Genomic DNA, 23,274 nt, shown 5'->3' on the forward strand with positions numbered 1-23,274 from the left:
ATTGTAAGTGGGGCAAACTCTAGACCTCCTCTACTAGCAAAATCGCATAGGTACTGAAACATGTTGACATAATTTTTGTTCGATTGGACAACAAACAGTAAACTAATGGAAACATATGGCCAAACACCTCAGCATGTAAACAATAAATCTGATCAAACATCTTGGGACAGGCATAAAATGTACCATCACAAAATACAATGTCTGCAGTACACAAATGTTCAATGTTCTTGTCTGTAGTGAAGATGATGATGTCGTCACTAACACGGTGTAGGAACTGGTCGCCTCCCTCAGTCTGGGAGTACCGCGCATAGTAATTTAAATGTGGGACACTCATATAAAGGTATCGGTAATCGGATTAATTAATTACCTGCTAGAATAGGCGAAATGCACTCAGCTGAAAATGTGGCTTTACCGTCAACAGCCATTTCTGAAATGTGGCTCTCCCGGCTAGACACCACAATAAGTACCATCTTTTGGCATGGGATTAAACCACAGACCTTCTGCTCTCTGGGCTGATGCTCTACCCACTGCACCAAAGAGGTGGTAAGAGTGGGTGCGTGAGTTGGGTTTACCGCCGCTTTTTACAGTATTCCAGTTATATCGTGGTGTGTCAGCTTAATGTGGGAGGAAAGACCAAAGTGATATAGGTCTCAGACGTTTACCACTTCAGTAAAACCCACGAGCATGGGTATGGTGCTGACAAACCTAGAAACATAATTGGGGCGAACGGGGATTCGAACCCACAATCATAGGTTTCTGGCATGCCAGCCCTCTTTATTAAATATTTGCTATGGTAAAAAATACAGTAAGACCTGAAATGGAAAAATAAAAGCGAAAAGTTTGAAACCATACAATTTTCTTCTGTGATGTTTTGTGGCTTATATTCAAATCAAATATGCACACAATTAATACAATGCTTACCAGAGTATCTATTTTTCATACGGGTATTGACATAAAAATGTTGTTGATCCTTCATTAGCTTTGATTAAAGAACTACATTTTATCATGCTGATGGTAAACATGGTAAACATGGTAAATTAAATATAATAAGCAATTTGAATTCACACTTCAAACAGCATTTGTCTTTGACATTCAATGATTTATTAAAATAAGGGATAGGTTTACGGAACATGTCATGAGCAAGTACCCACCCCCTCCCGTGACAGACTTGTATTTTACCTTTCCTGTCCGCTCCGGATCCAGTGCAGTACTCTTCCAGTATGTGGACACATTCACCTATCTCCAGGGGGAGAAAACCTTTCACACCGCCAGTCGTGTAGTTGTACACAACTGAAAAATATAATCACAATTTTTTCACTTCTAATGCCTTAAATCTTTAGGTGTATTTTCCATTGAATAAATCAGCTAGTCCTGGTGGACTGGCAACTCTAAAAATTACCAGTCCCCCCTAATTTTGGCCAGTACCAACTTCAACAAGTAAAAATATGTATGAAAATTACCTGGTAGTAATTCTTTCAACGCCATGACATCATCTCTGAAGTAACTTGGATCTTTCACACAAAGTTCAGTCACAACTTTCTCTTTTTTCTTTTTTAAATATTTCGAGACAAAATCACTTCAAATATATTTTTAACCTCGAAGAAAAGAAAATGTTATTTCCTTGGACTAAAAATAGACAAGGGGAAACCCGGATGGTAACAGACAAGCTGACTTAGTTAAAAAAATATACTTATATGAATATCACCAAGGTTTTGTTCAACAACAAACATGTCAAAGATTTATAATGTACTTTATTTACCAGTCAACAGGTACTGATAGTCACATGAATCACCGGTTCAAGCAGAATTTTACCATTAAAAAAAAATGGTAATTACCGGTAAACGGGAACTCTGGTGTATCACCTGACAATACTTGCAAAGCTAGTTAATCAGTTTTAATTCGAATAGGTCTTCAGCAACCCATGGTTGCCGAAAAAGGCAACTATCCTTGTCGTAAAAGGCGACTAATGGGATTGGGTGGTCAGACTCGCTGACTTGGTTGATGCATGTCATCGATCCCAATTGCGTGGATCAATGCTCATGATATTAACCACTGGATTGTCTGGTCCAGACTTGATTATTTACAGACCGCCGTCATATAGCTGGAACATTGCTGAGTGCGGCGTAAAACAACCAACCAACCAACTAATCTCTGTATGCCTCCCTCTGGCTTCAACACAATGTCAATACTTCACAGTTTTTGAATGTACTATGTTCCATCACCCATGAAAGTATACGTTCAATATGCAGTAGTCGCTATTTATAACCAACCAATCAAACATGGGCCTGGTGCCAGTGAGTGGGAAGCCATAGTCCTCAGTGCTCAGCTCACATCATACACTGACAATATTTCTCACTTGTTCTACACATTGCTTCACTCATGATTCATGCAGCAATATTCTTTAAACTACCATATAACACCATAGATAAGCCAAATTTTGAGGACCTGAAAAAAGATCCTGTAGACAGGGTTTGGCTTATGTATGGGTTACACTTTCATCAAACTCTTTTTCTGTTGGTAAAAAAAGTGCATTGTATCGCTTCTGGTGAATGAACAAGGCTATAACAAACTTTGTCAATGAAAATGTTAAATTTGCGATTAAACATCACTAGACAAGATGATTTACCATTTTGATTGTATATCTCGTTATGCAAGGCATTGTTTTATATGCAGGGATAAAGATTACCATGTGTGTTGTCTCGTAAACTAAGCCAGAAATAGCAATCAGCTGTACACACGTGTTCTCCAAATCTACCAATGTCTACCGGTGTCACTGGAAATTCTGTCTTCTTTTTCAAAAACTTTCACGGCCTGAGGTTTTGATTAAATCACTGACCTTGCAATTAGAACACTATAAAAATCATCACTTTCAGTTATCACACAACATCGACTCCAATAAAGTAAACCATAAACATAGATCTAGTCCCACTCTAAAGTTTGCAAAAGTAAAAGACAATAATTAAAAATAATATTTTTATTGATCATGTTGAATATATTGACAAAAAAATTGTTTTTAAATATTGTTTTGTTATATTTTAGTCAAAATAAAGTTCATTTTAGTAAATTTACATCAAATCAACACACTATCAGGATCTAAAAGCTTGATTCCTGCATTCTGACATACAGGATGACCAAGCATATGAAACAAGATATAACTGGGTGTGCTCTTACTCTTAGTTACAATGTAAGACATGCTGATATGCACATCACTGGGGCTGGCTGAAACATCAATAATCAGAATCATAGTCGATGGAAAGAAATATTAAGAATTATCGACATAAAACTGTTGTCATTGATAATAACTCACATAAACTATTGTGATGAAATAAAGTTTAGTTATTCCGAAAGAGACTTGTCATTGTCATAATGTCAACTGTCGAGGACGGAAATCAACCAGATCAACTGTTATTGTTACATCTGAAATGTCCACAAAGTATCCCATGAATAAATGTGTCACGTCTCACCAGTGGCATGAAATCTGTTGATTTCTTTCTGGACTTTCTCACATATTTGCGTAGAGTTCCTTCTCTTATATTTATCGATAATTCATCGATATTTAGTTAGCGATTTGCAATCCCTGTGATCTGTACCGATTCATCACCATTAACATGCTGAAGCCGCATTGAACTAAACAGCATTCATATCATCGACAATAAATCATCGTTCCTACGCAATGAATTGAAATTTATGATAACAGGTTTAGTTGGGTGAAGTGGGCGTTTAACACTGCAATTCAGTCATATCATGGCAGGATATGCAAATAGTCGAAGTGATATGGGTTGTATACTACAGTATGGAGCTGGCAATCAAATGGCAAATTTTGTTTCCGAAACCACAGAGGATTCAACCACGATGTGCATCTCTCAGTAACAAATTAAATAACCAGATCACCTGTTCCCTCAAAATAAGTTTGTGTCTGAAGAAACAAAGTATTGAATAATCAGGTTCCACTGGAGCTGGACATGCCTGGTTGTGCTTACGTTTTCATGAATCACATTTATAAGTTACAGAGTGTGAGTATAATTGTAAAATACCTATAAATCCCAGGATTGTACAGAAACATAAAGAGGCTTGTTACCATGGTAATTAGACCTGAGGGTCAAATGATGAGTTGTCATAACTGATGTCTGTTGAAGGTTATACATTTTATATTCAATGAAAGTATAATAAGTTTTATATTCAATGAGGGTAAAGAGATATTTGAGAGCGATAGGCTATACAACCCAGGAATACATGCCCATCAATAACCAGGGTATAACAGCCCATGAAGCCACAAATGGTTCCTTTGGATGGTACTTGTTCCAGTTAATTCAGCCACATAAATATATTCCTTCTAATCTGTAAACTTCATGGATACCTAGCAATATCCATTTTTAATAAAGTCATCACTAAAGAGTAAGCCTCCTGACACCATGCCTGAGGGCAAGGATGCCATTAACATGATTAACATGGTTTGATTGTTTGTTAATCTGTGATCAAATATTTTACTTGTCATGAATATTTGAACAGTACTGATTAGTATAAGGAACTGGTTGCTAAATCATGATTGATGTTTGGAACATCCTGATCGTTTACACGAAGCTGATCAGTGTCATTTCGTTGTTTTACAGTGTTCACTTCAGTCAAACTAAATCACACCAAAAACAAATACTTACCCAGTTTAAATCAACATTTCATTTTTCAATAAAGACTTGGACCTCACTCTTTCTCAGTTTTTAGCAACTACTAAGCAGTAAAATGTGAATGAACCTTTTCAGAAAACAAAATTATGTTAGGGTCTAATGTTTGTTTGTTGTTTAATGCTGTACTCAGCAATATTCAAGCTGTATGACGACGGTCTGTAAATAATTGAGTTGGACCAGACAATCCAGTGATTGACATCATGAGCATCGATCCATGCAACTGGGATATGATGACATGCATCAACCAAGTCAGCAAGCCTGACCATCCAACCCCGTTAGTGACCTCTTACGACAAGCATAGTCGCCTTTTACGGCAAACATGGGTTGCTGAAGACCTATTCTACCCTGGATCTTCACGGGGCCTTAGGGCCTGATGAGAGGGGGCAAATTCGTTTGTTTAAACATGGAAATTTTGTTTTATTGCTTGACTGTTAGAACCTTCTGATCAATCTTTGATTACTTCAATTAATTGAGACACAACCAGTATTGATCCCTTGCATAATGCAAGTCAATAACCCTACAGACAGAAAGTATTCATATTCAAAATAAGAGACAAGGGATTAGTCGAAAAATGTTTCTGATCCAAAGGCCTCGGTACAATTAGAATTCTAGAAGGCATGGCATGTTTTTCTGTCTTCCCACTACTAGTGCAGTTAAGATTTACTCCAGATTTAGATTAGAATGCAACTGTCTTTTAATAAAATCAATATGAAAACATTAAAATCAAGTATAGGCTCTAAGGATATGATTTATTCATAGAACGCTTAAGTGCTTCCACCATCTCAACAGCTCAAATAGAAAAAAGTTCAAAAGGATAATGTTCTCATAAATGGCTGTCATCACGAATCATCAACACAAATCACAACACTTTCATTTTTCAGCATATCAGTTTTAGCTTTAAGTTCTATAATAAAGTTGATGTTCTCATGTATTTAGAGGTGATTAAATTGTTTCACACTACTGTTATTTAATACCTTATTTCTAATCAACTGGTGACCCTGATTGACAAGGTTATGTCTGCCAAAATCATAGGAGAATTATAGAATTGTACGAGTGTACTACAACAGGTAAGACACTATTGTGATGCACTATTGCCGTAGTCATACCTCTTGGGAATTGCTTACCAATTTCAAAGCTGATCAAACAATCAATGATCAATTAATGATCAATCATAAATGAAAACAGAAAAATCACCTAACAGCACTCAACAATTAATCATCAATTAATGATCAATCATAAATGAAAACAAAAACATCACCTAACAGCACTCAAAAATCAATGATCATTTAATGATCAATCATAAATGAAAACACAAAAATCACCTCACAGCACTCAACAAACAATGATCAATTAATGATCAATCATAAATGAAAACACAAAAATCAACTAACAGCACTCAACAATCAATGATCAATTAATGATCAATCATAAATGAAAACAAAAAAATCACCTAACAGCACTCAACAATCAATGATCAATTAATGATCAATCATAAATGAAAACACAAAAATCACCTAACAGCACTCAATCCTTCTCCATATCATTTTGCTGTATTTCCTCTCTGAAGAAAAAACATGTCAAACAGCCTAAGTTTTTACTCCTTCTTATACTGTCCCACACAATGTTTTTAAAACTGAGATGCTTGTTTTTACAAATATTGATGAAAGTGTATCGTTATTTACAGAAGCTATTGCATATGCAGGGAATGTAATGAAAAGGGAAGTAACCCCTAACAGAGAAAGTAAACAGTGGTTTGACTGGGAATGTGAGTTGTTAAAGAAGGAAAGATGCACTCTTTTAAACCATTTCCGAAAATTAAAGGATAAAGACTCAGTTGCTAGGTACACTGTTGCGAAAAATAAGTATAAAGCTACTTGCAGAAAAAAAGAAACAAAATTTCATGGATAGAAGCAGAAAAAAACTAGAAGAAAGTATCAGCTCATCAAAACAGTTTTGGACAACCAACAAAAAGAAGGAAACTAAAAGTAACATAGAAATGCATAAGTGGTTTAATTATTTACAAAAATCTTTTCAGCGGTGACGATTCCACAAATAACTTCCAGTTGAACTCTTTTGATAATGATGAAACCAATTTCGCAACGGAAATATAAGATTCCTCAATCTAAAATGAAGAAATTAAATCTGCTACTCAAAATCTGAAAAACTTGAAAAGCCCTGGATATGATACACTTATAACAGAATTCTTTAAATACTCTCTTGATAATACCCTGTCATATTTGGTAATATCATTTAATACAATAATGGATACCTCTTACTTTCTAAAAGGTTGGACACTTGGAACTATCGTTTCAATTCACTAAAAAGGCTCAGTGACAGATGTTGAAAATTATAAGGGGATTACACTCACCAGTATATTCAGTAAGATATTTCTTAGCATTATTAATAAACGCTTGGTATTGTGGTCGGAAGCACTTGATAAGATTGAGGAAGAGCAAGCAGGTTTACGACAAGGTTACTCAACCACTGATAATATGTTTATCCTCCAGGCTCTTATAGATAGGTATATTCAATGTAAACGTGGAAAATTGTACGCTATATTCATGATATTTGTAGACTTTTCTAAAGCATTCGATTCAGTCTGTAGAGATAAGTTATGGTATCTATTTAATTCACATGGTGTCAGTAATAAAATGGGTAAATTGTTATGTGGTATTTATAAGGAAGTTAAATCATGTGTTAACCAAAACGGCATGTATTCAGTTCTTTTATCTGCCATACTGGTGTACGCCAAGGATGTGTATTAACATGTTAAGCCCTTTTTTGTTCTGTTTTTTTTTTTTTAATGAGCTTGCAGCCCAAATCAAAAGAAATTATGATGATGGTCTACAATTACATACTGAACTTATAAAAAAAATTATGTTACTATTTGCAGATGATATATTCATGTTCTCAAGTACTGTAAAAGGTTTACAAACTTTGATAAATCAGTGAGAATTGAACTGTGATACGTGGAAACTTAATGTTAATCTAGATAAGACAAAAATTGTTGTATTTAGCACAGGAAATACGCCGTCAAAAAACGAAAAGTGGAACTTTCGGGGACAATTACTTCAAACTGAAACCTCATATAAATATCTTGGTGTAATATTTTCAAGTAAATTATCATGGAACCGACGTATGTGTAATGCAGCAATCCAAGCTAAAAAGATGTTATTTGGAATTTTACAAACGTTTGAACATTTTAGCGAGTGTGCTTATAAATCTTTCTTCAAAATTTTTGACACAAAAATAGCTCCTATTCTTTCCTATGGTTCGGAAATATGGAGTTTTGCAGAGGCTAAAGAAATTGAATCCGTACATTTATACGCATGCAAAAGATTTCTTGGTGTTAAACACAGTACTTCTAATGTAATGGTTTATGGTGAATGTGGTCGCATACCTTTGTATATATATCACTACTTAAAAATCATAAGATATTGGTTAAAATTACTAAAAATGCCAGTGTAAAAAAAATGCTATCGTATGAAAAGAATGGAGATCAAAATTGGGCATACAATGTTAAATGTCTACTGTATAAATGTGGGTATGGTTTCATCTGGGACAACCAATGTTTCTTAGAGAATCATGCCATGTTCATATCGAAAATAAGGCAGATGCTTTTTGACATGTACTTTCAAACATGGAGATCTACTGTAGATGTTTCTAGCAAATGCGAATATTATAGATATTTTAAAATGCAAATATGCGCAGAAAAATATTTAACTGATGTAAATATAAGAAAATGCAGAATATCATTAACACAATTTAGATGCAGCTCACACAGGTTAACAACGTAATAATGGTTAATGGTGAAGTTGGCAGACATAAAAAAATACCCAAATGTTTAAGATTATGTAGACAATGTTCTTTAAATGATGTCGAAGATGAATTTCATTTTCTCCTTGTATGTTGTACATGTTGTAAATATGATAATTTAAGGAAAAAATACATTGAACAAAAATACTATGTACATCCAAATAAATACAAGTTTATCTCTTTAATATCAAATGTGAGCAAAACGGCTATACAAAATCCATCTCTCTTTTTATATCATGCCATGTTATTAAGAAATGAATCCTTGTAACATTTCTACCCGCTTCCACATTGACATATATTCTGTACTATGAGTCTGTGGCCTTACAGTTATATATGAATAAACTGATTGATTGATTGTAAAGAATCAAGTCCAGACCAGACAATCCAGTGATTGACATCATGAGCATCGATTTACCCAATTGGGATACGATGACAGGCATCAACCAATTCAGCGAGTCTGACCACCCGTTAGTCACCTCTTACAACATGCATAGTCACCTGTTACAGCAAGCATGGGTTATTCTACCCCGAATCTTAATGGGTCTCTCTTCAAACAAAGTGTATTTCTCATAACAATCAATGGAACTTCCAAGAACTGTTTCTATTGGTATTTTGTTTTTGTTTTTGTTTTTTTTTGGGGGGGGGGGTTAGTGGGGTAGCCAAGTGGTTAAAGTGTTTGCTTGTCACACCGAAAGACTGGGTTCAATTCATGGGTACAATTGTGTGAAGTTCATTTCTGGAGTCCTCCACCATGATATTGCTGGAATATTGCTAAAAGGGGCATAAAACCATACTTACATTCACTCAGTATTTGAGTGAGTGAGTTAGATTTTAGGCCACTTTTAGCAATATACCAACCACTTCACATCAGAGCAAACCAGAATAGGTTTTCACACATTGTACTCATGGGGAGAATCAAAGCCGGACCAGGAGAATGAGCAAATGCTTTAACCACTAGGCTACCTACTGGCCTCGTTCCCTGAATAAACCCCATAGAAAGCACTGTATTGATGTCAACTGGTGATAGGTACCTTTACACTCAGCCCAAGGACAATCAGACAGTGCCTGATAGTGTTATCAGTCTACTCCTGCACCACAGTATGTGCATATCCTATCAGGAAGTCTCAAGTCATTCATTGTTTGCTACCCTACTGTGGACATGGCTAAATGTTTGCTAATACTCTGTGGCATTCAAAAGCTGTTATATCAATGAAGCGACAAAGGTTGACAAGATATGAGTACCCAAGGATTTATCTATGATTTCAAACTAAATGAACTTGGCATTCAAATTGGGAAATAATATCTTGTTCAAAATTGGGAAATTTGGGAAATTTGTAATTTGACATTGCATTCAATGCAATAATATAAAATACCAGGTACCAGTAAGCATTATAAACAGCCTCTTCCTCTTTATTGGGCCTGTGAACAATGGAAAGTCACCACTACAAAGCCATTATATAAGCCACTGTAACAGAACAAAATGAGTTGGGATATATTTATGCCAATATGGGAAGGCTTACTACCATTGACAACAGACTTTTGATCTAATATAAATCCCTGAGTTCATACCATCCCATTGAAAGAAGGAAAGTGGAAATCCGTTGGAGTGAGTGAGTGAGTTTGGTTTTACGCCGCTTTTAGCAATATTCCAGCAATATCACGGCTGGGGACACCAGAAATGGGCTTCACACATTGTAGAAATCCGTTGGACATCATCAGAGCTCCACATGCTCCAGATAAGCTGTGTATCTGCGTAAAATATGCATAAAAAATGCAGAAATATGCAGTAAAATAAAATCCAAGCGTATCAAATACCCAACGAACATTACAGATACACTACAAAAATAAAACTTGTGCGTAACATCAAAATATTGTGAAGTAACCCTGCGTATCCGATTAGCAAATCAGCAACTTATTTTGAAATTATAAACAGGTATTCCGTTACATCATGATCATTTGCCATCACACTTTCTTGTGGAAGTATCGTGGTATTTTTGAGTCCTATAAACATGATAAAACTCTCGAACCCACACGCCACCAGTTTACAGGGACTAGATGAAAAATGTTTATAAATATTTAACTTAAATACCCACATGTGGGTAACAGAAATTTGAATACCCAATTTTAAAATGCATGGGTAAAATACCCACAACACCAAAAGCTTATCTGGAGCTCTTCATCAACATATTTTAGTTTAAGATATAAGAAAACCCCTATGTTAGTGCTCGAGGACTTACACTGCTGATACCCCAATTCTGAGGGACTTACAACCCCAAGCATAATGTTTTTCAGGAGAAAAAGCAAGCAGCTATTACATTCATAAACATATAAGGCAATTAGCGAGTGGGTGAGTGAGTGAGTGGGTATGGTTTTACGCCGCTTTTAGCAATATTCCAGCAATATCACGCCGGGGCACACCAGAAATGGGCTTCACACATTGTACCCATGTTGGGAATTGAACCCGGGTCTTCTGCGTGACGAGCAAACGCTTTAACCAGTAGGCTACCCGACCACTAAGGCAATTACTGTAAACAGCTTTATTTCTGCGCCGTGAAAATATTGCGAATACGACACCAAAGACAATACTGCGACGAGATATTTTTGCGAGTTGCCGTGTTGAGATGACCTCTCGATTACCAAACAATAGACAGCTTCTCTCCGAAGCTAGTTAATCTGTGTTGGCCGTTGAGTTGACCGGAAGGGATTGCGACCAATTATCAAATACGATAATTGACTCAACTCAGTGTCATGACTGTGAGTTTGAATGCAAACAAAATTGTGGACAAAATTGCTAAGGACACTGACGTAATCAAGCGAGGTTGGAAGAAGGCAGGATTACTGTGAGGTAACAGTGACACTAATTGGTCTGTTTACACTGTCATTTGTGATGTATTGTGTGACCATTCTGCATTCATTTGTGTTTTTAACTTATTGAGTAACTTGTGGTTCTGGTTGATGATTTCAACATTTGATGACGTGTTGCAATGAATAAAGTATGTATGTATTATTTATACTTATTTTTCGTTTTTAATTTTTGCGATTGAGTTTCGTTCGCAAAACTGGCAATAATAAAACGGTCACAAAAAATTTATTGTTTATAGTAGTATTTTTATTAAATCTTTTCGATTCAATTGAACATTTCACTTGATTCAAGATCATTTGGTGAAAAAACTGTAATAGTTCAGTGTTTATAATAGCCTGGTTACTCGGTATCAAAAAAAAATTACAACAAGATGTCTGACAAATTCAACTTGTTGTGAATGGTTGTAATACCACCACTCTTTGTCACATTTTTTGTTTGGTCCCAAGGGCGATTATTATGTCAAACAAGGAAGTAATTAGTTATTAATGTAAGTAACATGTGCATGGATCTGCACTGCACAATGTGATCAGTTACTTATCAGTATGTTATATGTATGATGCAGTTGCTGAACCAGCTGCTTCAGTGATTGTGCATACAAGCAGGATCGTAACGGCATTAAACTCACATCAAATGTTCATAGCATTGCACACTTGTATCATTTTGTATCGAAACAGGACCTACCAATATGATACTAGCATCGTGGTACAGAGTATCGCAATGGACTGTGTATCCACTGCATTGTTACACCCCTGCAGGCAACCACACATCCCTGTCCACAATTCTCCCTGTCCACAATTCTCCCTGTCCACAATTCCCTCTGTCCACAATTCCCCCTGTCCACAATTCTCCCTGTCCACAATTCCCCCTGTCCACAATTCCCTGTCCACAATTCTCCCTGTACACAATTCCCTGTGTCCACAATTCTCCCTGTCCACAATTCCCCGTCCACATGTCCCTGTCCACAATTCCCCCTGTCCACAATTCCCCCTGTCCACATGTCCCTGTCCACAATTCTCCCTGTCCACAATTCCCCCTGTCCACATTTCCCCCTGTCCACAATTCTCCCTGTACACAATTCCCTCTGTCCACGATTCTCCCTGTCCATAATTCTCCCTGTCCACAATTCTCCCTGTCCACGATTCCCTCTGTCCACAATTCTCCCTGTCCACAATTCCCCCTGTCCATATGTCCCTGTCCACAATTCCCCCTGTCCACAATTCCCTCTGTCCACAATTCTCCCTGTCCATAATTCTCCCTGTCCACAATTCTCCCTGTCCACGATTCCCTCTGTCCACAATTCTCCCTGTCCACAATTCCCCCTGTCCATATGTCCCTGTCCACAATTCCCCCTGTCCACAATTCCCCCTGTCCACAATTCTCCCTGTCCACAATTCCCTCTGTCCATATGTCCCTGTCCACGATTCCCTCTGTCCACAATTCTCCCTGTCCACAATTCCCCCTGTCCATATGTCCCTGTCCACAATTCCCCCTGTCCACAATTCTCCCTGTCCACAATTCCCCCTGTCCATATGTCCCTGTCCACAATTCTCCCTGTCCACAATTCCCCCTGTCCACAATTCTCCCTGTCCACAATTCCCTCTGTCCACAATTCCCTGTCTACAATTACCCCTGTCCACAATTCTCCTTGTCCACAATTCCCTGTCCACAATTCTCCCTGTACACAATTCCCTCTGTCCACAATTCCCCCTGTCCACAATTCCCTCTGTCCACAATTCCCCCTGTCCACAATTCCCTCTGTCCACAATTCCCCCTGTCCACAATTCCCTCTGTCCACAATTCCCTCTGTCCACAATTCTCCCTGTCCACAATTCCCTCTGTCCACAATTCCCCCTGTCCACAATTCCCTGTCCACAATTCTCCCTGTCCACAATTCCCCTTGTCCACATGTCCCTGTCCACATTTCCCCCTGTCCACAATTCTCCCTGTACACAATTCCCTCTGTCCACAATTCTCCCTGTCCATAATTCTCCCTGTCCACAATTCTCCCTGTCCACGATTCCCTCTGTCCACAATTCTCCCTGTCCACAATTCCCCCTGTCCATATGTCCCTGTCCACAATTCCCCCTGTCCACAATTCCCTCTGTCCACAATTCTCCGTCCACAATTCCCTCTGTCCATATGTCCCTGTCCACGATTCCCTCTGTCCACAATTCTCCCTGTCCACAATTCCCTCTGTCCATATGTCCCTGTCCACAATTCCCCCTGTCCACAATTCCCCCTGTCCACAATTCTCCCTGTCCACAATTCCCACTGTCCACAACTCCCTGTCCACAATTCCCCCTGTCCACATGTCCCTGTCCACAATTCTCCCTGTCCACAATTCCCCCTGTCCACAATTCCCTGTCCACAATTCTCCCTGTCCACAATTCTCCCTGTCCACAATTCCCTCTGTCCACAATTCCCTGTCCACAATTCCCTCTGTCCACAATTCCCCCTGTCCACAATTCTCCCTGTCCACAATTCCCCCTGTCCATATGTCCCTGTCCACAATTCTCCCTGTCCACAATTCCCCCTGTCCACAATTCTCCCTGTCCACAATTCCCTCTGTCCACAATTCCCTGTCTACAATTACCCCTGTCCACAATTCTCCTTGTCCACAATTCCCTGTCCACAATTCTCCCTGTACACAATTCCCTCTGTCCACAATTCCCCCTGTCCACAATTCCCTCTGTCCACAATTCCCCCTGACCACAATTCCCTCTGTCCACAATTCCCTCTGTCCACAATTCCCTCTGTCCACAATTCTCCCTGTCCACAATTCCCCTGTCCACAATTCTCCCAGTCCACAATTCCCTCTGTCCACAATTCCCTGTCCACATTTCCCCCTGTCCACAATTCTCCCTGTACACAATTCCCTCTGTCCACGATTCTCTCTGTCCACGATTCCCCCTGTCCACAATTCCCCCTGTCCACAATTCCCTGTCCACAATTCCCTCTGTCCACAATTCCCCCGTCCACATGTCCCTGTCCACAATTCCCTCCGTCCACAATTCCCCCTGTCCACATATCCCTGTCCACAGTTCCCCCTGTCCACAATTCTCCCTGTCCACAATTCCCCCTGTCCATAATTCTCCCTGTCCACAATTCTCCCTGTCCACAATTCCCTCTGTCCACAATTCCCCGTCCACAATTCCCCCTGTCCACAATTCTCCCTGTCCACATGTCCCTGTCCACAATTTTCCTTGTCCACAATTCCCTCTGTCTACAATTCTCCCTGTCCACAATTCTCCCTGTCCACAATTCCCCGTCCACAATTCCCTCTGTCCACAATTCCCTCTGTCCACAATTCCCCGTCCACATGTCCCCGTCCACAATTCTCCCTGTCCACAATTCTCCCTGTCCACAATTCCCCGTCCACAATTCCCCCTGTCCACAATTCCCTCTGTCCACAATTCCCCCCGTCCACAATTCCCTCTGTCCACAATTCCCTCTGTCCACAATTCCCCGTCCACATGTCCCCGTCCACAATTCCCCCTGTCCACAATTCTCCCTGTCCACAATTCCCCGTCCACAATTCCCCCTGTCCACAATTCCCTCTGTCCACAATTCCCCCTGTCCACAATTCCCCCTGTCCACAATTCCCTGTCCACAATTCCCCCTGTCCACAATTCTCTATCCACAATTTTCTTTTTCCCCAATTATCACCGTCAGCCTTTCTTTTTTTAGCCATACCTGTATTTGTGGGTTTACCCACCACATTTTATAAATGAGATTTTTGTCAGTGCCAGATCAGCAAATTTACTGGATAATCATAATATCAACTAATCACATCCCACAATGAAACCTCAGCTGCTGCTGCTTCCTGGCTGTATCAGACGCTTGTCTGATGAATTACCTCCCTTTGAAATACCATCCTTTTTCTTCAAAATAATATGACTACATCTCAGTGAAGCATTACTTTGACTATCATCGATTCCACCAGGTTTTCACCCATTCCTGTGTAGACAATCATATTGACGAATCAGTATTATGAAACCTACTCAGGTTGGTTAAAATATTTAACATCTCTATGACTGATAGTAATGGCTCGAACACTGATGAGGATTGCCGAAACCATGGCAACCTGACCTATGTTTTATTGATCTTACAGCTACACTTATCACTTTAAACTATCCACTATGTTGTTGAATTTCTTTGACTGAAATCGATCACAGCTTCATTCCAACATCCATCAAACTTGTGTTTAAAAAAGGCATGTCTGATACCCATGATGGCCCTTGCCTATAGATGCCACCTGCCGACAAACTGAAAGTGTTGAAAGTAGGCTGATTTCTTTCATTTGAATTCATACTCCGAACAACACTTGAGATCATCAGCCCGACAGTAATGGGCTCACCATTTAATATCCCAGGGGACACATTCATTTCTTTAGATCCAGCATGCTCAACGAATAATTACATTGTTTTTGTAATTTTTTGCAAATTATTTTGTACTATTATTTGGTTGAACAAATTATTTGTTAGAACTAAAATCCCAGACCCTAGCGTATCAAAGGAGTGGTTCCTCATCATGTTTTCCAGTTTATGTACATGAAATGTTCAAAATACAACAAACATGGGACAGACATGATAGATATGGACTCTTGTACAGGTAACTCCAGGTAAAAAACATCTTCCCGGGGTAGGTGAGTTAACTCGTAATAGCCACTGGTGGCGCTACGATCGGGCCCAGGAATTCCAGCCTAGTTCGGCAAGGGTGGAAACTGGACTTTTCAAGTCAGTTAACTCTCTTGCCTCGGGAAGATGGGTAAAAAATGGACTTCCTGCTAACCTTATCAGGGAGATATTTATTTCTACCCTGACAGAAGCTCCTTGACCTTGACATGGGAGACATCTATTCCCAAATTGCTAGAGTGAGTGAGTTGGGTTTAACCGTTTTAACACCGCTTTGAACAATATATTACAGTTATATTAATTATGGCATGTCAGTGGGACGAATGCCCAAAGCGTTGCAGGTCTCAGACGTTTACCACTTTGGTAAAACCCACTAGCACAGGTATGGTGCTGACAAACCTAACAAACATACTCAGGGTGAACCGGGATTCGAACACACACTTCTACCTTTCAGCATAACGAATTGAGCACCTTAGATGACAGGGCACCCATGCCCCCAAACTGCTATAAGGCCCTGGACTTTGACATGGGAGACATCTATTCCTACCCTGCTAGAAGGCCCTGGACTTTGACATGGGAGACATCTATTCCTACCCTGCTAGAAGGCCCTGGACTTTGACATGGGAGACATCTATTCCTACCCTGCTAGAAGGCCCTGGACTTTGACATGGGAGACATCCATTCCTACCCAGCTATAAGGCCCTGGACTTTGACATGGGAGACATCCATTCCTACCCTGCTAAAAGGCCCTGGACTTTGACATGGGAGACATCCATTCCTACCCTGCTATAAGCCCCTGGACTTTGACATGGGAGACATCCATTCCTACCCTGCTATAAGGCCCTGGACTTTGACATGGGAGACATCCATTCCTACCCAGCTATAAGGGACTGGACTTTGACATGGGAGACATCTATTCCTGTCACACCTGCCAGGGACCGGTATACTTTACATGGGAAATCAGTTCAGCAGGGCAGAGGTGGGCGAGGTGTATGAGATAACTACTGGGCAAACCTGTTGATGTTGTAACTGCAAGACCAACGATATGAGTCACAGGTTGAGGTAAATATGACTAATGGAAACAAGAAAACAGTGCTATCACTTTTCCCCTCAATGGGGCACTTTGGAATTTGGATTTATAATTTACCCCCATGCTGATTCTAAAATCATGTTTTTTGAGAAAAAACAAAACATCAATAGGTATCAAAAGGCACCAGTTCAGCATATGTTTAAATTGATACATATGCAAAGTTTCATAATAAAATATAAAACGGTTTCATAGTCATGCCTCAGAAATAAATGCTACATGTATTTGAGTCTAAGTCCAGTTTGTTGACAAGGAAACAAAAAAATATTTTTTGGAAACAAGAAAGCATGACTATGCACCAGTTCATCATGTGTTTGATACATATACAAAGTTTCATAATGAAATATGAAACAGTTCTGAGTTGTGCTCAGGAAATGAATGCTATGTGTATTTGACTCGGAGTCTGGTTTGGTGCCAAAGAAACACAAAAAATAATATTTTTCAGAAATACCAAAACACAAAAAAGGTACCAATTCAGCATGTGTTAGTTAAATATGCAAAGTTTTGTAATAAAACATAAAATGGTTTCCGAGGTATGCTCTGGAAACAAAACGTGACAGATGAATGGACAGACAACCGCATGCACAGACACATGGAAACATGGACAAACAGCCCGAAGGACGGACGGACAACATTGACTCGGAGTCCGGTTTGGTGCCAAAGAAACACAAAAAAATAATATTTTTCAGAAATACCAAAACACAAAAAAGGTACCAATTCAGCATGTGTTAGTTAGATATGCAAAGTTTTGTAATAAAACATAAAATGGTTTCCGAGGTATGCTCCGGAAACAAAACGTGACAGATGAATGAACAGACACACGCATGCACAGACACATGGAAACATGGACAAACAGCCCGACGGATGGACAACACTTCGTGGCGGGGTCATGATAATAAGGATGGCACATATTGAAAAGTGTCTGGTACATGCAAATGCTGCTGGTGGTGGTGGCGCTTCCTGACAGTCTCAATCCAGTTTTACATCCTTTCACTCAGTCATTCTCCCCATATCACTTCCTTCTCTGAATTCACCCATGAATACCTCCTTCATTCACTGTCTACCTACATCCCTTACGCCATCCAAATATATTTTCAATAGTCTGTTTTTCTGAGATTTGCCTATGAAGAGTACAGAGAGTTACATTACAGAGAGTATACCACATGCATTCACAAGTCATATAGTGAGTGAGTGAGTGAGTGAGTGAGTGAGTGAGTGAGTGAGTGAGTGTGAGGTTTTACGCAGCTTTTAGAAATATCCCAGCAATATCCCGACGGGGGACACCAGAAATAGGCTTCATACAGAGAGTGTACCACATGCATGCATTCATTCATTCATTCATTCATTCATTCATTCATGAGAGTGTGTGAGTGAGTGAGTGAGGTTTTACGCAGCTTTTAGCAATATTCAAGCAATATCACGGCGGGGGACACTTGAAATAGGCTTCACACATTGTACCCATGTCGGGAATCGAATCTGGGTCGTTGTCGTGATGAGTGAACACTTTAACCACTAGGCTACCCGACTGCCCCTCAAGTCATATAGTCTGGTTCTAATTGGCTGTATTTGCATTTCAGCCTTATTATGATCTGTACCCATTTCCCAAAACCTTTACGAACATATTTGCAAACCATTTTAACATTCATTTCACACAACTATTTTATCAGACAGGCTTACTGGCATTTCCCTTTTATTAAACACCTAACATTTCACAAAATGCATGGAAATAAATGTCATGATTGATCACTTTTTTTTTTAAAAAGAAAACCTACCAAACAAAGAAGACAAAAATTATATCTAAAACAATTTAATCTGGCACTGTTAATATCTGATTTCTAAGCCCTGAGATGTTTACTTGAGAACCTTCACTTCTGGCACACACTGGATCCACGGGTTGTGTCAGACAGGGAAGTTAGACTAATGACATTGAGCATGCCAGGTGAAGAAGGAAGATCCAACACATCTTTGTACAAGACACTTCCTACATCCTGACCGTGTTACATGCCCTTGATCTGCCAAGCATGTCAAAACAACAACAGGTGTCATCTGTCTTCCTTACAATCATCTTGATTTACACACAGTCATGAAACACTACACTGAAAAAAAAAACATTGACATGATTGAGGAAGAGGCAATTTAGAATTGCGACATTTTTATCAAAGAAAGTTTTATCTTGACGCTTATTAATTTATTTATTTTATTCAGTTAGGAAGTTTCATAGTATCCATCATCGTCATCATCATCATCATCATCATCATCATCATCATCATCATCCAAATGCATTGAATTATTATTAGTAGTAGTATCATTATTATTATTAATATTATTATTATTATTGTTGTTGTTGTTGTTGTCGTTGTTGTTGTTGTTGTATACAGATTATTGACACCATAGAATTGGGTGGTAAATGGTGCACAGACCATGGTATACCATGGAATACCATAGTGATTCCATCGCCATTTCACCTGGGTAATTCGCCCACCGAATCTGACACAAAACTTCTAAAAAACACAAAACAATTAAGGGTTCCTTCGATCATTCTATATGTTGTAGGCCATGCCACTGAGGTCATTGAAAAACACCACTGTGTGGGTGTATGTGCATTCGGAGAAGTGTAGTTTAAAGTTTAAAAGATTGTCGAGTGTTTCTTTTGGAATGTGTGTGTGCCAACATTAAGAATAGTGTTTATCCATCTTCATACATCTTCATGTCTTTTTGCCATAAGCAAGATATCAAGTTGTAACAGTTTACCTCCTTTGATCACATCCTATTCAACATGTTCAATTGAATCCCACTTAGGTTTAGTTTGTGATCAATTGATCATAGCTGTGCATTGCATTGAGCAGGATTGTTAATTTATATTTATATATATATATATATATTCTAACACAATTTCAGGTTTTGTTGATTAAGTGCTACTGTAAATAAAGGTGAATTTGTGTGATATGCCAATTGGTTCACACAAGACGTCGCTGAAACAAAATATAATCAATATTGAATTAAGTTTTGATTTCTTTCACAAAAGAAATTGAACACAGATAGCAAGTATTTATTTAGAGGACTTATATTATATTTGGACCCACTTGTCTTCAGAAATGTCAGTAAAATATTTCAAATTGGAATTGAATATTTCCCAATTATATTTCCCAGTTCTAATATTAACTACTACCATGGAGTTGTGGAGGTGATTTATATTTCACTGAGAACAGGTCAAACTAGAAAACAACATTATCACAATCGCTCGCTATCGTGCCTGATACGTTAGAGTATGAGGTGTTCACCTCAACGCTGATTGTCTTAATGCTGCACTGCTAACAGGAAGTGCCAAATGTAAAGCAGGGGGCAAGGGAGGGTAAATCCAGAAAACATAATAACTACGGCATAAATCTTTTAACTTTTGACATGTATGTCTCAGATAAGCATGCAATGTTTTATTCATGTAACTTCCATTGTTTCTGAGAAAACCTGTCCTCAGTGCAGACACTATGCACTAAGTAAAACAAGTAAACACAAGAAATAATTATTTTTGGAAATATCAAAACATGAAAAGGCACGTGTCAAAAGGTTCAGCATGTGTTTGATAATATGCAGTTTCATAATATAACATTAAAAGGTTACACAGTTATGCTCTGGAAACAAAATATGACAGATGGAAGGACGGACATAATAAAAGAGTGAGTGAGTGAGCATGGTTTTACACCGCTTTTAGCAATATTCCAGCAATATCACGGCGGGGGACACCAGAAATGGGCTTCACACAATGTACCCATTTCGGGAATCGAACCCGGGTCTTCGGCGTGACAAGCGAAAGCTTTAACCACTAGGCTACCCGACCGCCCCACATAATAAAAGTAAAATGGCAACAAGAACTGTATGAATATAACTTGATCTTCATTACCTTTGGTCCATTAGTCTTTATGTGTGTTTACTTCCATTAAAATGGGTTTGCCATAGGCTCAAGAAACAATCTATTTGATTGGCTGTTGGTAGAGTATTAGCCAATGGTGCTAAGGCTTTCAAATCAATTATGGTGATTAGTGTAGTTAGTTTGTTAGTGTAGTCTCCCTTAATAGAAATACATCAGGTCATTTTGTAGTTTTTTTGTTTTTCCAGCAAGAACACAAGTTGAGCGGGGTTCCATAAAACAAGTAAAAAATTTGGTCTGGCCAACAGGAATCACTGAAGTTCTAACTTACAGTTTTGAAAACTCAAAATGTACTGTCTGGGTTACATCTGAGAAAACTAGCTATTAACAATAATGGCAATTAACCAGAGACACATCACTTTAGCAAGTCGTTAACATTCAGTGTGTGTTGTACTCATATTGCTGCTCCATGAAGATCTGAGTTAGAATAGGTCTTCAGCAACCCAATTGCTTGCCACAACAGGTGACTATTCTTGTTGTAAGAGGTGACTAACGGGTGACTAACTAGCTTGCTGACTTGGTTGCATGTCATTGTATCCCAATCATGTGGATCCATCCTCATGATGTCAATCACTGCACTGTCTGGTCCAAACTTGATTATTTACAGACTGTCATCATACAGCTGGATTATTGCTGAATGTGGCGTTAAACAACAAGCAAACAAACAAACGAACAAACAAATATTGCTAACTTATAAATACTGAATACTTACAAGGTGTGCTTCTTATCATAGTTAACATGATAAAAGCTATTCTGATAAGCTAATAGGGGCAATTTGAAACTCTTAAATGTTCCAATCAGAATAAATTATCCGTATCCTATAAACTGATAAATACCTTTTGTCACATAATCCTTATGTAAATATGTTTCAAACTTAAATCAGTAAAAGGCTGTAGACATGACAGTGAGACAGGATGTAAATGAGTTACAAGATTAAGTTGGCGATTAATCGCCTTCGCCTTTTTCTCATATAGGTGGAATAAGAAGAAAAAAGTGACTTCCAAACAATGAAAATTGAGCAAGAGTAAGGTCAAATTATTCTTGCCCCTGACAGTCAGATTAAGTTGTAATTAATATTGATTGATTATCAGAAGATAAACCAATCTGATAATGCCATCTGTGTGTGAGACACCAGGTAACACATAGCACCTGTGTGTGAGACACCAGGTAACACACGGCACCTGTGTGTGAGACACCAGGTAACACAGCACCTGTGTGTGAGACACCAGGTAACACACGGCACCTGTGTGTGAGACACCAGGTAACACATAGCACCTGTGTGTGAGACACCAGGTGACACAGCACCTGTGTGTGAGACACCAGGTAACACATAGCACCTGTGTGTGACACCAGGTAACACATAGCACCTGTGTGTGAGACACCAGGTAACACACGGCACCTGTGTGTGAGACACCAGGTAACACAGCACCTGTGTGTGAGACACCAGGTAACACACGGCACCTGTGTGTGAGACACCAGGTAACACATAGCACCTGTGTGTGAGACACCAGGTAACACAGCACCTGTGTGTGAGACACCAGGTAACACATAGCACCTGTGTGTGACACCAGGTAACACATAGCACCTGTGTGTGTGACACCAGGTAACACATAGCACCTGTGTGTGAGACACCAGGTAACACAGCACCTGTGTGTGAGACACCAGGTAACACATAGCACCTGTGTGTGACACCAGGTAACACATAGCACCTGTGTGTGTGACACCAGGTAACACATAGCACCTGTGTGTGAGACACCAGGTAACACATAGCACCTGTGTGTGAGACACCAGGTAACACATAGCACCTGTGCGTGAGACACAAGGTAACAAACAACACCTGTGCAAGATGCCAGGTAACAAACAACACCTGTGCAAGATGCCAGGTAACAAACAACACCTGTGTGAGACGCCAGGTAACAAACAACACCTGTGCGAGATGCCAGGTAACAAACAACACCTGTGCGAGATGCCAGGTAACAAACAACACCTGTGCAAGATGCCAGGTAACAAACAACACCTGTGTGAGACACAAGGTAACAAACAACACCTGTGCAAGATGCCAGGTAACAAACAACACCTGTGCAAGATGCCAGGTAACAAACAACACCTGTGTGAGACGCCAGGTAACAAACAACACCTGTGCGAGACGCCAGGTAACAAACAACACCTGTGTGAGATGCCAGGTAACACATAGCACCTGTGTGTGAGACGCCAGGTAACAAACAACACCTGTGCGAGATGCCAGGTAACAAACAACACCTGTGTGA

The 23,274-nt window shown here is 39.2% G+C and overlaps 1 protein-coding gene across 4 annotated transcripts in view; it reads right to left on the reverse strand.

Annotated features, from left to right (window-relative positions):
* Positions 1-23,274, reverse strand: part of LOC139446061 (dedicator of cytokinesis protein 3-like) — a 166,720-nt gene that overhangs the window by 134,396 nt on the left and 9,050 nt on the right. For all 4 annotated transcript variants that reach the window (XM_071227331.1, XM_071227333.1, XM_071227330.1 and 1 more), the window contains exon 2: positions 1,180-1,290. In XM_071227331.1, the coding sequence (XP_071083432.1) occupies positions 1,180-1,290 (111 nt within the window). The remainder of the gene's footprint in view (positions 1-1,179; positions 1,291-23,274) is intronic.

This window comes from Haliotis cracherodii, unplaced genomic scaffold (assembly GCF_022045235.1).
Source record: "Haliotis cracherodii isolate W230 unplaced genomic scaffold, xgHalCrac1.p SCAF_6, whole genome shotgun sequence".
Classification (NCBI taxonomy): Eukaryota; Metazoa; Mollusca; class Gastropoda; order Lepetellida; family Haliotidae; genus Haliotis; species Haliotis cracherodii.